Source organism: Fukomys damarensis, unplaced genomic scaffold, assembly GCF_012274545.1.
Source record: "Fukomys damarensis isolate Sample0158 unplaced genomic scaffold, DMR_v1.0_HiC HiC_scaffold_11, whole genome shotgun sequence".
Lineage (NCBI taxonomy): Eukaryota > Metazoa > Chordata > Mammalia > Rodentia > Bathyergidae > Fukomys > Fukomys damarensis.
The window spans coordinates 48520065-48534824 of NW_022900923.1; the positions used below are offsets into that span (position 1 = coordinate 48520065).

At 37.0% G+C, this 14760-nt stretch overlaps 1 protein-coding gene and 1 pseudogene across 2 annotated transcripts in view; one reads left to right on the forward strand and one right to left on the reverse strand.

Moving 5' to 3' along the window:
* The window catches only part of Lin9 (lin-9 DREAM MuvB core complex component), a 53383-nt gene extending 39975 nt beyond the window's left edge, over positions 1 to 13408 (forward strand). For both annotated transcript variants that reach the window (XM_033762258.1, XM_033762257.1), the window contains 4 exons: positions 7560 to 7685; positions 11526 to 11705; positions 11856 to 11953; positions 12434 to 13408. In XM_033762258.1, coding sequence (XP_033618149.1) covers positions 7560 to 7685; positions 11526 to 11705; positions 11856 to 11953; positions 12434 to 12539 — 510 coding nt within the window. In that variant the 3' untranslated portion in view covers positions 12540 to 13408. The remainder of the gene's footprint in view (positions 1 to 7559; positions 7686 to 11525; positions 11706 to 11855; positions 11954 to 12433) is intronic.
* LOC117285611 lies at positions 8036 to 11263 on the reverse strand (annotated as a pseudogene).
* Positions 13409 to 14760: the final 1352 nt, after the last annotated feature.

Below are 14760 nucleotides of genomic sequence, written 5' to 3' on the forward strand. Positions count from 1 at the left end.
TTTTTTTTTTTTTTTGGTAGGTACAGGGAATCAAACTCACACTTGGTGGAACCACTGAGTTAAAGCCCCAGCCCTTATTTTTTATTTGTAGTAAAAGTTTCCAGCTTACTTTTTTTTTTTCTTCAAAAAAGTCAGCAAGCTAGAGGTTTAGCTCAGTGATTTCACCGCCTGCCTTGCAAGCACCTGTTAATAAAGGACTTAAGTAATTAAAACAAGATTAGAATCTAGAGAAGGACCAAGGATTTGCAATTAGCAAGCCTTCCATGCTCTGAGTTGGGACCCCAAAACTGAGTTCAGACATTACAAAAGAACTACAGTTGCTCTCATTTGTGGATATAGATACAAGAATTCTAAACAAATATACCGGTTACATCATTGCAGGCAAGTAGGACTTGTTCTAAGAAGGCAGATACGTTTATAATCAGAAATGAATAAGTAGAGTCGGGACCATAGGTGACAGTATGATCTCTTTTTCTGCCTGCTTTTTTCAGCATAGTGATTTTGAGAGTCATCCATTTGGTTGTGTTTTAAAATTCACACAACATAGAACCCAGGACTTTGCACATGCTAGGCAGGCACTGCTACTGAGTTACTGTATTTTTCATATTTCCCAAAAGGCACAATGGGGCTTATTTTCAGGGGGTGTCTTATTTTTTCATGTACAGTAATCTACATTTATTCATATACAATGGTCTACATTTATTCAAATGACCTGATGCAATCATGTCATCATCTGAAACATTGTCGTAACTCTCCAAACCCCAATTTCTTGTGACTCCATTTCCTGTGGAGCCTCTGATCCCAATCTCTCCTGTCCAGCAACAGAGCTGTCCTTAAATGCGCACTTCTTGTCCTTGCAGCCTACTTAGTACTGTGGCAATACAGCTATCAGTGATTTTGTCCCATGAATTCTTCACCCAAGACACAACCTATTGCAGGCTGGGCTTCACAAAGTTTCCATTAAATCAAGTGCTAATTGTACAATGAGAAAGAAAAAAAAAAGTGCTGATTGGAGATTTACAAGATAAGAATGGCAACAAAAATTATGACAGTTAAAATAATGGTGCACACAAAAGCAACAAAAAATTGTAGGCACAAATTCAGAAAATGTTCTTTATTTCACACAAGGACATTAAGTACAACTGTTATAACACAGTGTATTGAATTTATCAAGGGTATAAGTTGTGTTTGTAATCCAATTGGTCATTCAGTAGTAATTCACAAGTTCATCTGTTTACGTAGACATTTACCTCTCATCCAAAGGCACCCACTTGGATATTTACAAAAAATTAATTATAATTTAATATTACTTAAGTATAATGTTATTTATATTTAATTACATATTAATATTACTTTATAATTCAGTATGTCCATCATGTGTTACAATGGACATACTAAATGTGGCCATCTGGGGACTTATTTTGGGGGTAGTGCTTGTAGCATCCTGCAAAATCATGCTAAGGCTTATTTTCAGAGAAATTTGGTACATTCCCAGCCCCTAAGTTTCTTTCTTTTTGCTACTAAGTAGTATCTCATTGTGTAGCTGTTCCACAATTCATTTATCCACTTGCCAGTTGATAGACATTTGGATACTTAACAGTTTTAACTATTACACAAAAGTTGTTGTAAGTATTCATGTACAAGCCTTTGCATGGACCTTTAGCTTACAGTAGGTATATGTTTGACCTTGTAAGAACTGTTGTCTTTTACTCAGGTGTTTATTGGGTAGTAACTCATTGAATTGTACCTTTCTCTTTTGTGAGGATTTATGAATGGTTTACAGTGGACCCTTTAATTACAAACTCAATTTATTCTTGAGGGCTGGTTGTAGCTCAAGTTAGTCAGTTAAAGGCTCAGGCTCCTCTACATAGCCTTCAAAATCTCTGTCCTGTACACAGACAGATCTCAGTATCCTTGAGAGACATTGGCCCAGGATTTCTCAGTTAACCCCACACAGGAAAGGTTGTTGTAACGTTCTTCCAGAGCTCTTTAAGTGTTAAATCTGTATCTGAGACTATCTGGAAGCACAAGGGCCCGACATTCAGATCATAATTAGAGACTTTGGTTGTAAGTTAAAACTAAAATTCCAGGCATAACCCAAGTTGTTCGTATGTCAGGCCAGTCATAACTTGAGGGTCCACTGCGTTTCTGGAATTGTCCATTTAATATTTTCAAGTGGTGTTTAATTGCAAGTAACTAAAGGCTGAAGAAGTAAAATCATAGATAAGGGAGAATTAATATATATTCATAGTTATATTTGCCTCTCACCGAGACCTGGAGAAAGAAAAACCAGGAAACCCATAGAAACTACCCATTTCTTTATTAAATATACACAAGCAGCCAAAAAGTACTGGCCATACAGGAAAGTAAATTGCACGAAAGAAAAAGTAAGATAGAAAAATCAGTTCCTGTGCTTAATTTAGGGAACAAGACAAAATTTTAAAGTAGTTATACTTCAAGCCAGGCATGGTGGCACACACTTGTAATCCCAGCACTCAGGAGGCTGAAACAGGAGAATCACAGTGAGTTTGAGGCCAGCCTGGGTCGTACCTAGTGAGCTCAAGGACAGCCTGCATTACAAAGCGAGATTGTGTCTCAAGAAAAAAAAAAAAGTGAATATGCTTCAAATAGGGAGAGATTGTCCAAAACATACAGAGTTTTGGTTAGAATGGATAAATTCTGGAGATCTGTTATATGGCATTATAATTGTAGTCAGTAATGTATTTTATACTTGAAAACTGAAATAGGAGCTTTTAAGTGTTATCATTATAAAAGTATGTGAGGTGATGGATGTTAGATTGATTTAATTATTCCAAAGTATACATCAGTCAGTATAGAGTATTATATTTTTTTAAAGCGAGGGCCTGGGGACTTAGCTCAGTGGTACCAAGCCTGCTTGGCAAGTGCAAGGTCCTGAGTTCAATTTCTAATATCAAAAATTAAATAAATAAATATAGAGTATTATATTTTAAAAGTATAGGTCTATCAAAACATCACATTGTATATGTAAATGTGTATAACTTTTGTCTATTGTATCCTAATAAAAGTGGAAGGAAAACCATATACAGTACTTGGAGATTTAAAAGAATATTGCATTCCATAAATAGACTATTAAAAGATACGATCAAAAAACCAAAAATATTTCATTTACTTAAAGAATGCCAAAATTTCCTAAACATGATACAAAATTCAGAAGTTATAAAAGGTTTGTTTTTTGTTTGTTTGTTTGGGGTTTTTTTGTTTTTTTGTTTTGTTTTGTTTTTTGTTTTTTGAGACAGGGTCTCACTATGTAGTTGAGACTGAATTGGAACTCACTGTGTAGCCCAGGCTGGTCTCAAACTCACAGCAATCCTTCTGCCTCAGCCTCCCAAGTACTGGGATTACAGGTATGCGCCACCACGCCCAGCCAGAGATTATAAAAGTTTGATAAATTCGCCTACCGGGCCAGGGATTTAGCTCAGTGGTGCCACCACCTGCCTTGTAAGCACATGGACCTGAGTTTGATCCCCGTAACCTAAAATAAATTAATTAATAAATTAACTAATTTGATCCCCAGTAAGTAAATAAGTAAATAAATAAATAAATAAATTTGCCTACCTAAAAAAGAAAGTCCTCATAACAAGAATCACCATGAAATTGAGGGAAAGTATTTGCAGCTCATGTTATAAGAGGCTCATTTCTCTAAAATATAAAATACTCCCTCAAAATAATAAAATAAAGACCAACCACCTAAAAGATAATGAGCAAAGAGTCTTGAGTAGCATGCACATATGCATGCCTCCCCTCTATGGGAGTTGAACCCAGGTCCTTCACACAGAGCTACATCCTCAGCCCTTTGTACTTTTCTTTTTGAGATAGGATCTTATTAAGTTCCCAGGCTCAGCTCAAACTTGTAGACCTCCTGCCTCAACCTCCCAGAGTGCTGGAATTACAGCTGTGTGTCACCAAGCCAGCTAGTTTTTGTGTGTACTAGTCACGTATTCAAGAGTTGTCATGTAGGCATGTAGTGGTGCGTGCTTGTAATCCCAGCCCTCTAGGAGACTGAGGTAGGAGGATCACAAATTTGAGCCCATCCTGGGCAGTTTAGCAACTTGGTGAAACTGTCAAAACTAAAAAATAAGAGAAGCACTGGGGATGCAGCTCAGTGTGAAGGCCTTGGATTTAATCCCTGATGCTGTAAAAAAAAATTAAGAATTAACAAAGGATGAGGATGTGGGGAAATAGCTATTCTTATATACAAATGAGTAAATTATCCACAAAGTCTTTTGACAGTATATTGATATTATCTGAGAAGGCAGCTTGCTCATGTTGATAACCTAGAAGTTCTAGAGTATCACTCTGTTTTTATTCTGAGACAGGGTTGCCCAGGCTGGGCCCAAATTTGTGATACTCTTGCCTCAGCCTCCCAGAGTTCTGGGATTATAGGTATTTGCCACCACACCCAACCTAGGTTTTTTGTTGTTTTGCTTTTTGTTTTTTATGATCATTAGTGAAATCATTCTGTTTTTTAACATCTTAGCCAACTCCCAACTCTACATGTTGAAGTATATATATAAACACTTCACATGTCTTAAAGAATTTATAAAAATGTTGAGCACTCAGATGAGGGTAGATATTTTCATTACTCTCACGAGAATTCTTTTTTTTTTTTTTAATTTTTTTTTTAATTTTTTTTTATTTTTATTGAGTTTATTGGTACATTTAGGGATACAGTACAGTTACATTCATTGTTGGGATCATGTACCTTTACATGGCAAGTCTTGATTCTCATTTCTCACGAGAATTCTTTGCAAAGTGATCCTGAGTCTTTAATCTCAATAGTGATTGGTTCTGAGTCTAAAAAGAGACTTGCGCCGGGCGTGGTGGCACACTCCTGTAATTCCAGCACTTGGGAGGCTGACTCAGGAGGATCGCTGTGAGTTCAAGACCAGCCTGGGCTACATAGTGAGTTCCAGGTCAGTCTCAACTACATAGTGAGACCCTGTCTCAAAAAACCAAAAATAAATAAATAAAGAGAGACTTGGTCAGATACTCATTATGCCTCTATTTGTACTGGGTGTTATAAAAATGCCATGAATGTTTATATTTTTACTACAGCAAAAGACACATTGCTGTTAACCTCCCTCAAAATCCTCCTCCTTGCTTTGAACTCACTTATCCTGTTGTTCTTGCCACTTTCTGAGGCAGTTCTAAAGGTTCTGCTTCATGAGTGTCTTTAATTTTACTATCCTGGCTGCCTTAATGTCTTCAATCAGCACAAAACTTTTACCTTTCGTTGTCATTATGAGCCAGAAATCACATGGTGCCAGACCCAGTAAATAACAAAGGTGCAGACACACTATAATGTGTTTACAAGTCTGCCTTTCATTAAGGCAAGAGACAGCAGCATTCACCTTAAGTTTGATCATGTTTTGGAAAAACACAAAGGAGGACTTTTAGACTTGCTCAAAAATTGGCAAACATGAGTGGGATAAGTATGTTCAAAGTGATGGGGAGGAATTTGAAGAGGATTAATGGCAATGTGTCTTACTGTAAATTTTTAAAAATTTAAGCATTCACTGTATGTTTTGGTCACACTTGCATGTCCTTATTACATAGTTCCCAACAAGGAAATGTCCTATTTATCTTTTTATTCTGATAGCCTACAAATCTGGATAGTCTGGTGGCCTTATCCCCATAAAAGCTGAGGCTCAGAAGGGGTGTCACCCAAGAAGTCCCAGTAGTAAACTAAAAGTAGAATGTCTGGGATGTGACTACAGACCCAGGTAGAAGCACGCTTTCCTTCTCTCCCTGTGGCATTCCATCTCCTCCCCTTTCCCTGCTTCCGACCCATGGTGGCAGAAGAATTATGACCAATGCAGACTGCCTTTAGCTTCTGAAAGGAGCTTACTGACTGTGGAACAGAACCTCCTATGTAAAATCATGATAGAAACAATAGCACACTTAGGTGATCGTAAACATTCAGTGACATCCTATGCGACACTTAGGATAGTACCTAGCATATTAGCCATCTTGTTCACTCAGTTTAGTGGTTGCTATCAGATCATCGGTACATTAATTAATAGTATGTGCTGTTATAAAGACATTTCCGTTTTTTGGTAAAATGACATGGCTGAAGTTTCTCATCTCTAAGTTTCTCAACTCAAAAAATCTATAATTCTGTAACGGGGCTCATAAGAATTTCTCTCCTGTATAGTTTAGGAATGTTTTATTCCTTAATTATACTTTTTTTTTTTTGGTACTGGGGATCAAACTTGGGACTTTGTGCTTGCAAGGCAGGCAACCGCACCACGGAGCTAAATCCCCGGCCCCATAATTGTAATTCTTAAAGAGGTTTTTTTAAATTTTTCAATTGGCAAAAGTAGTTTTACATATTTACATAGTACAGTGTGACTTTCCAGTCGTTTATATTGTATATTGATCATATCAGAGTAATTAACATAGGAGTAATGTTGCTTTCTCAGTACAAGATGATACTCTTTAGAAGTCCTCTAGGGGGGAAATTACTTGAATATGCCTTGATTGGAGAGGTTTCATTGGCAATATTTGTAGCTGGAGTGGAATAATGAGTATTAATTATAAAGAAGGGAAAGGAAATGTCATCAAAACCCATGCACATGTGCTTGTAGGAAGCAAATACAGAAGAGTAATAACAAAAACATACAGTTAATATTTCTTGAACGTTTTCTTTATGGAAGGTAGTATGTTATCTTACTTCATCTTTGCAGTAGCCCCATTAAGTAGATATGTTTTGCAGATAAAGAAACTGAAGCACGGCAATTAAGGAACTTGCTTAAATGTTACAAAACTAGTATTTGATAGAGTAGGAATTGGAATATATATAATCTGATTTTGGCACTCATACTTTTAACCATCATGCTTCATTGGGTTGGTTCCAGGTAAAAAAATCAATTGAGTTTAACTAGAATGTGTCAAAGGAATGCATGCAATTTTTAGACAACTTTATATTATGAAAAAAATGACAAACTTAGGAAAAGGTGCAGGACTAAGAAAAGGCTTAATATATACAGATTTATCAATTAATATTTTGCTTAATTTACTTTCTCTATATAAACTCCTTTTTTAAAAAAGTAAATGCTGGGTCGTGGATTTAGCTCAGTGGTTCCACCACCTGCCTCACAAGCGTGAAGGTCCTAAGTTCACTCCCTGGTAGCAGAAACAAAACAAACAAAAAATAAATGCTGGGCCAGGCATTTAGCTCAGTGGCACCTCACCTGCCTTGCAAGCACAGGTCCTGAGTTCAATCCCCAGTAGCAAAAAAAAAAAAGTGAATGCCAGGCATCATGACACTTGGAAGAATAATCCGTAACAGCATTGTCACATTCAAAATGACAGCATTAGTGCCGGGGATTTAGCTCAGTGGTTCCACTGCCTGCCTGGCAAGTGAGGACCCGAGTTCAATCCCCAGTACCCCCCAAAAAAAAAGACAGCATTAGTATAGACAAGTGAATGACCGTCAGCTTGTTTTAGATACATCGTATCTCTTAGACCACTGAAATTACATTGTAAACACAAAACTTGATTTTTTTTCTTCTCAGAAATCATATTCCATGCCCATTGGCATTGAATTTCAGCGGAGATATGCAACAATTGTTCTAGAGCTTGAACAACTGAATAAGGACCTAAACAAAGTTTTGCATAAAGTTCAACAGTACTGTTACGAGGTAGGTGATTTGTTTGAATTTCCCTATATCTCTTTTTTAGAGACAGGGCCTGGCTATGTAGCTCAGGTTGGTCTTGAACTCACTGTGTAGCCCTGTCTGGCCTCAAACTAGCAACAATTGTCCTGCCTCACCTCCTGAGTGCTGGGATTACAGGCATGTGCCACTATGCCTTTTTATTTGAAGCTTCATACTTCACATTTTAGAAAATCCAAACTAATCCAGTATCTTTATAAGATCCTTTGCATAACTGCAAATTCTCCCTTCATTGGTGTTGAAGAGCACCTTATCCACAGTAAGGTACCAATTTGTAATTACCAAATTACAAATGGTATATCTCTCCAAAGACATGTTTAAAAATCTAGAAGGATAATTACTCTTATTTCAGTACTCCAATGACAGTGTTTTGCTGGGTTTTTTTATCTTTACATGCTTTTTCTCAGAAAATGATGATCATACTATGTATACAATTTTCTTTCCTCCTCCCTTAAACTTTGCATTAGAACTATGAATTCTTGAATTTCAGATACATAGATCACAGTGATTTGTGATTTATCATTTACATATGATTATATTCTTTGGGGGATTGTTTTGTTTGGGGGGTGTTTTTTGTTTGCTTTTGGTACTGGGGATTGAACTTAGGACCTTGTACTTACAAGACAGACTGCAGAAACACTAAGCTAAATTCCCGGGCTTATAGTCTTTTTTTTTTTTTTTTTTTTTTGAGACAGGTCTTGCTGTGTAGCATAGGCTGGCCTTGAACTCACCATACAGCCAAGGCTGGTCTCGCAATCAATCTTCTTATTTGTTGCAAGCTACTTGTGATTATATTTCTAATAGTGGTTCAACACATTTCACCTAAATTTGGGGTGTTTTAATTTTCCCAAAGGATTTGGCAATAATTTTTCTATTTTCAGTTCTCTAATGTACATACAGATTTGCTTACAGTAAAGCTAGTTTTTTCTAAAGAAAACACATGAATTGAACACAAACTATAAGATTAAATCCAGCAATCCAGAACAATGAAGGGTAAAAGATACTGAATAGGTGCCTTTGTCAGAAAACTGACCACCCAAGGTGACCACCTGGAGTCCTGATCCTGGAAAAGCAGCAACTGCTTAGTGCACGACTCACAGTGGAATTTCTAATTGTACCTTAGTTTTGGTTTTTTTGGGTTTTGGGGTGATTTTTTTTTTTTTTTTTTTTTTTACAGGGTCTCCCTTTGTAGTTTAGGCTGGCCCTGAAATCGCTACATAGCACAGGCTGGACTCAAACACGCAGCGATCCTCCTTCCTCAGCGTCCTGAGTGTTGGGATTACAGGCATGTACCACCACACCTGGCACCTTAGTTTTTCTTTATTACTTTACGAACAATTTATATAGTTAACTGGTCTTTATAGACAATCTGCAGCCATCTAAATTAAATATATTCTACAGTAGTATAATTAATTATAAGGCCACAATGTTTCTTTTGGGCAAATCTCTTTTGTATGTGCGTGTGTGGTACGTACTCGGGCCCTTGTGCTTGCAAGGCAGGCAGTAGAACCACTGAGCCAAATCCCCGGCCCTGGGCAAATCTCTTAATATAGTGATTTTAATATGAATGCTATTCATTCTTTGAAATATAAAGTGTTTTATCTAAATTAAGGTTACACATTTTTAAATACTACATACATCATGACCAGTATATTAAAATTATACTATTTATATCTAATATCCAAAGAAAAATGGAAAGGGTAGGGGAATGGTAATAAGGGAAAAGAAAAAAAAAACATGAGAAAACGAAAAAATGGAAATAAAGTATTTGTAAATAGGGAAAGGAGGAGGGGGTGAAGGGAGGGCAGGGATAAGGGGAAAAAAATGAGAACCAAGACCTGTCATGTAAAGATACAAGATCCCAATGATGAATGTAACTGTACTCTATACCTAAAATGTACCAAAAAACTCAATGAGGGGGAAAAAAATCCAAAGAAAATTTAGTACCAGTTCTAGCTACTAAAGTTCTTTCCGCAGCTGTTAGTCTGCTAGGCTTATTAATTGATCCCATAGATATAATTATAAATCGTCATGATTTGGGTGTCTGTTCTTTCACTTTAGTAATCAGGAACACAGCATATATGGAACAAGTAAATCAGTGGTGCAGCCACCCAGGGATGGTGGTAGCTCTTCAGGTTAGCAATCAGAAGCTCAGATACAAATTCCCACACCATGTGAGCAGAGTTGGATCCAATTCCTCATCAAAAAATACTGGTGGAGAGCTGGGGATTTGGCTCAGTGGTTCCACAGCCTGCCTTGCAAGTGCAAGGGCCCAAGTTTGATCCCTAGTTCCACAAAAACAAAATAAAACAAAAAGTACTGGCAGAGGTTGTCAGAGGACTTCCAATGCAGATCCCAATCCAGTGCCTAGTAAATGAGACAGCATCAGAGATAAAAGAAAAACTCCTAGAAATTCTGCTGAGAAAATGACCCCTTTTTTCCTAATGCTTGTGTTTCCATGCTAAGAGTAGCTTTGTGCTTTGGGTGTTTAAAGAGGAATTGCTTAGGGAGCATATTCCCTAGCCAAATTGAGCAGTCTCATATCCAATCTGAGTTTTCTTCAAGATGCTTTCAACTTCTTTCCTTCTCTCAATGTAATCCTCCTTGGACTGAGAGCTTTTTTCTCCAATGCTCTCTGTATCTGTTTCAGAATCTTTGTGAGTATCTTGTGGCATCTATGAGTGAGGTGGGCTGTCACAGTGAAAACGCTTCATTTGCTCTGTCTAGATGCATACTGGGCATCTAGCAGTATATTTTCCATGTCACCGTTGTAAATAGAAACAGGCTGGAACATTGCTTCCATTCCCATTATTGCTGACGTGCAGTTCTACCCAGGAGTCCCTCAGATTCTCCTCCTGCCGCCTGGAGACTTCACTCTGTGCTGTGGCACCAGAGCCTACTTGACCGCGAAGGTCCACGCCCAGCTGCACAGCATTTTGGTGGTGGCCACACAAGAACAGGCACACCACGGGCTTGCAGTTCTGCTAAAATTTGGGTTTTGTACTACAAAATAAGAATTAAATTGTTGAGATGAGTTCAGAATGTTCCTGCCTTTGCATTCTTTGAGATTGTGTGTTTGCAGTAAAGCTACCTCTATTTGTAATAGAAGATTCTTAAACAGTTGGTGTTTTGGTCTGATAACCTCATAAGTCCCCAAATCTGCTGTCGTACTGTTATCTGTCCACTTGGAACTGCACGAATGAGCCGTGGTCACCTGTGACTGAACGCCGAGCACAGTTCATTCATTCCTTTAGCCAGCCATTATCATTTATTTTTACTCTCCTGATAGTTGTCCCTCACCTACATAAACATCCTGTGCCTTCTAATCTGGAAGGCACGAAGAACTCAGTATCACATTTTTTTGTTTCTTTTTTTGTTTGTTTGGTTTTTGTTTTTGGTACCGGAGATGGAACTCAGGTCTTTGCTCTTGCAAGGCAGGTGGCGGAACCACTGAGCTAAATCCCTGGCCCCAGTATCACATTATTTTGTTACTCCTAAGAATACATAAATTCAGTCTAATTATGAGAAAACAGACAAACCCACATGAGGGATATTCTACCAAATAATTGGCTGGTATACTTCAATTCAGAATTAGTGAATCTGAGTAAAGGGTCTTTGTTCTTATTGTAATTTTAGACATCTGCAATTAAATCAGAATTAAGTCATTAAAAACAAATCTTACAAGACAGTATGATTTTAGTTGTAAGTGCTAGTTTTGTAAGACTTCAAATCTGAAACGGGGCACAGATACTCATAAGCAGTCACAGCCTGATTAACATACCTCTCCCACTTTCCTCCTGTGCCCAGCTTGCTCCAGATCAAGGGCTGCAGCCCGCAGATCAGCCCACAGACCTGCGCCGGCGCTGTGAGGAGGAGGCACAGGAGATCGTCCGGCTCGCCAACTCCTCAGCCGGACAGCCCTGTGTCGAAAACGAAAACCTCACAGACTTAATCTCCAGGCTTACAGCTATCTTACTACAAATTAAGGTAAATGACAGAAGAAACAGTTTCTTAATTTCACTACTAAGCAAACTATGCTGATTTGTTGCTAAAGGAGTCATAATTCATATATCAAGTATTTTATGTTGTATTTTAACTATATACCTCATTTAAAGTTTGAAATTCTTTTCCCTTTAGTGTCTTGCAGAGGGAGGAGACCTGAATTCCTTTGAGTTCAAATCACTTACAGACTCATTAAATGATATCAAGAGTACAATAGATGCTTCTAATATCAGGTAATTCACTAGGTGTGCTGTAATCATTTTTATATTAAGTTCATAGTGATTTTCAGTAGTTTTAAGAATTTTACGTGTTTCTGAAATATTCATATCTTTTTATCCTTTAAATATATTAAGTGCTTTTCAGTTATACCTTTCCATTGACAGGATTGAAATTTCACATGGATCTTCTCTGTAAAGGAATTGGGAGACACACAGTGTCTAGTTCCTTAATGTGGAAGTTAAAATTAGAAGTAACATGTCCCCGGGCACAGAGAGGTTCATCCTGTCTTTTCAGTATCCATGACTCTTTTGCTTCTTTTATGAGTACAGTACTTTTTCAAAACCACTGAAGTAGAATTATGTAATGCATAAGAGGAAATTCATTTCTTTCCTGACATTGTTCTTAAGTATTTCCAAGCAAAAATCGGCTCTTTCTTAAAAAATTGGTCTTCTTAATTTTCTAAAATAAAATAGCTAACATGATTCTTTTTTTAGTTGCTTTCAGAATAATGTAGAAATCCATGTTGCACACATTCAGAGTGGCTTGAGCCAGATGGGAAATTTACATGCCTTCGCAGCGAATAACACCAACAGAGACTGAGCACAGACTGAACTATACCAACTGCATGGAACACTGGTTTGGAGAAGTTCTTTTCCTTTGTATAGGCTCCCAACACCAAATAACCTAACTGATGAAAAATAAGGAAAATTTAAATCTCTAAGGCATATTAATATACTGTACTGCTTCTTAAACCAGCATTGCTGACCAGCGTATATTTATTTTTCTTCTGTTACACATATGCAGTAGGATTGCTTATCTTCATATGTTTATGAGCAAGTATTTTTAAACTGAAATTGTCTATAATATAATTACACGAAGATTTTTTTTTTTTTTTAATGTGCATGAATTCAACCCAATACATGGAGAGAACTGCTGCAGCAGAACATGAAGAAACATGGCCTCTTACGCATAGTGGTGAATGTGGAAATTCCTCCTGGAGAAGGACCACTCTGGTGGATTAGCTAATCACCACCTCAGTCTTTGGGAGATAAAGTCAGGTGGCGCGGGAGCTCTAGTCTAAGGAAGCCACTGGAATGTGAGTGGAAATATGGACTTTAGAAGTACATGTGGTGTATACTTACAACAGGACATGGTTCTGTAGATCTTTTTATAATAATAAATATTTTAATTTATCATAATTTATAAGAGAATCAATTGTTTGTCTGTTGAACGAAAATGAAGGAGGAGGAAAAACCATTACTACATAGTGCTGAGCTCCTGCGGGTGGACTTGGCATGTCTCTCCCATCAGTTCAGGGCAAAAAGTGCTGTTGTTATGAGATTTATTTTAAAAAAGACTGATAACACACTATTTTCATATTTTTTATTTGCACAAGTTAAACCAGAGCACTGGTTAAAATCCAACAATACACAATTTATAAAATAAAAAACTTTTATAAGAAAAACAAAATGTTGTGAATTGCAGAAAAAGATTTGTTTTTGGTTTTTTGGGTTTTGTTTGTTTTTTAAGGAAAACCTGCCTAAAATATTAATCTTGTAAAAAGTATGTATTTTGAATTTTCTTTGTTTTAATAGAGATATTATAAAGTCAAAATATAATAAATTGTTTTCAAATTTGGAGTTTAAGATATAGCTGTAGATGTGGTTTTGATTCTTTTAGATGTCTCATAAAATGAGACTTTTTATATGTTAATGTATAATAAAACTGAAATAAGATTATTTTCCAAATTTGAAATTTTTGTATAGTTTAAAAATGCTTTGGTATTCTTTGTTGGTATTGTGCCACTGCAAAACTTTAGTGCAGAGCTTATATTTAGCTAAACTTTTATGTTAATAAGAAATGCATAAATCTTTTATTCTTAATATTTGTAATTCTAAATAAATTGGTCTATGAAAATTAACATTATGTACATTTTTGTTTAATTACACAAGTGATAGGTATTCCTTTTATTGAAAAAGTTTTGAAGAACTGTAATTTCCATCAAGTTTTTAGGGGAAACAATGCAGATTAATTACTGAGTCTTTTTTTTCTCCTTTGAGATGGAGTCTTGCTCTGTTACTTAGGCTGTTCTCATACACCAAGGCTCCAGTGATCCTCCTGCCTCAACCTCTCAAGTAGCTGGGACCCCTTTTACACACTTCTTTGCCTAACTCTACCAGGTCACTTTGATGTATATAATCATCAAGTGTTAATTAGAGAGAAGTTTTTCCATCGGGTAGTAAATCACTGTGCACTAATCAAGTAAATGACCTGGCCTACTATACTGGACCTGGTCAAAGATTGAATTTTTTTTCCGGTATCAGGGATCAAACTCAGGACCTTGTACTTGTGGGGCAGGCATACTGGCAGCAAGCTAAATCCTCTGCCCAAAAGATTGACTTTGATTTTTGCCTGCTTTACAAGCACAAGGTCCTGGGTTCAATCCCTGGTACAAAAAAAAAAAAGGTTGATTTTAATATATTCTTCCTAGAATTGGTGTAACTGTTTTTTTCCATTTTTCTTTTATAGTTCTTGAGGCTTGCTTTTCACAGTACTTACTCTTACACACATTTAATTAAGCACTATTTGTCTAGAAGTTTGTTTTTATTTTGTGAGTCAGGGTCTCACTATGTAGTTCCATCTGGCCTTGAACTCACTGGGTAGCCCAGACTAGGCTCACTCATGGCGATCCTGCCTCAGCCTCCCAAGTGCTGGAATTATGGGTGTGCGCCACCACACCAAGCTACAGAAGAAATTGTGCATAAGAATATACTTTAATGCTGTTTTTGTTGAAAGAAATTCAAAGCAGTCCTCTTAAGTC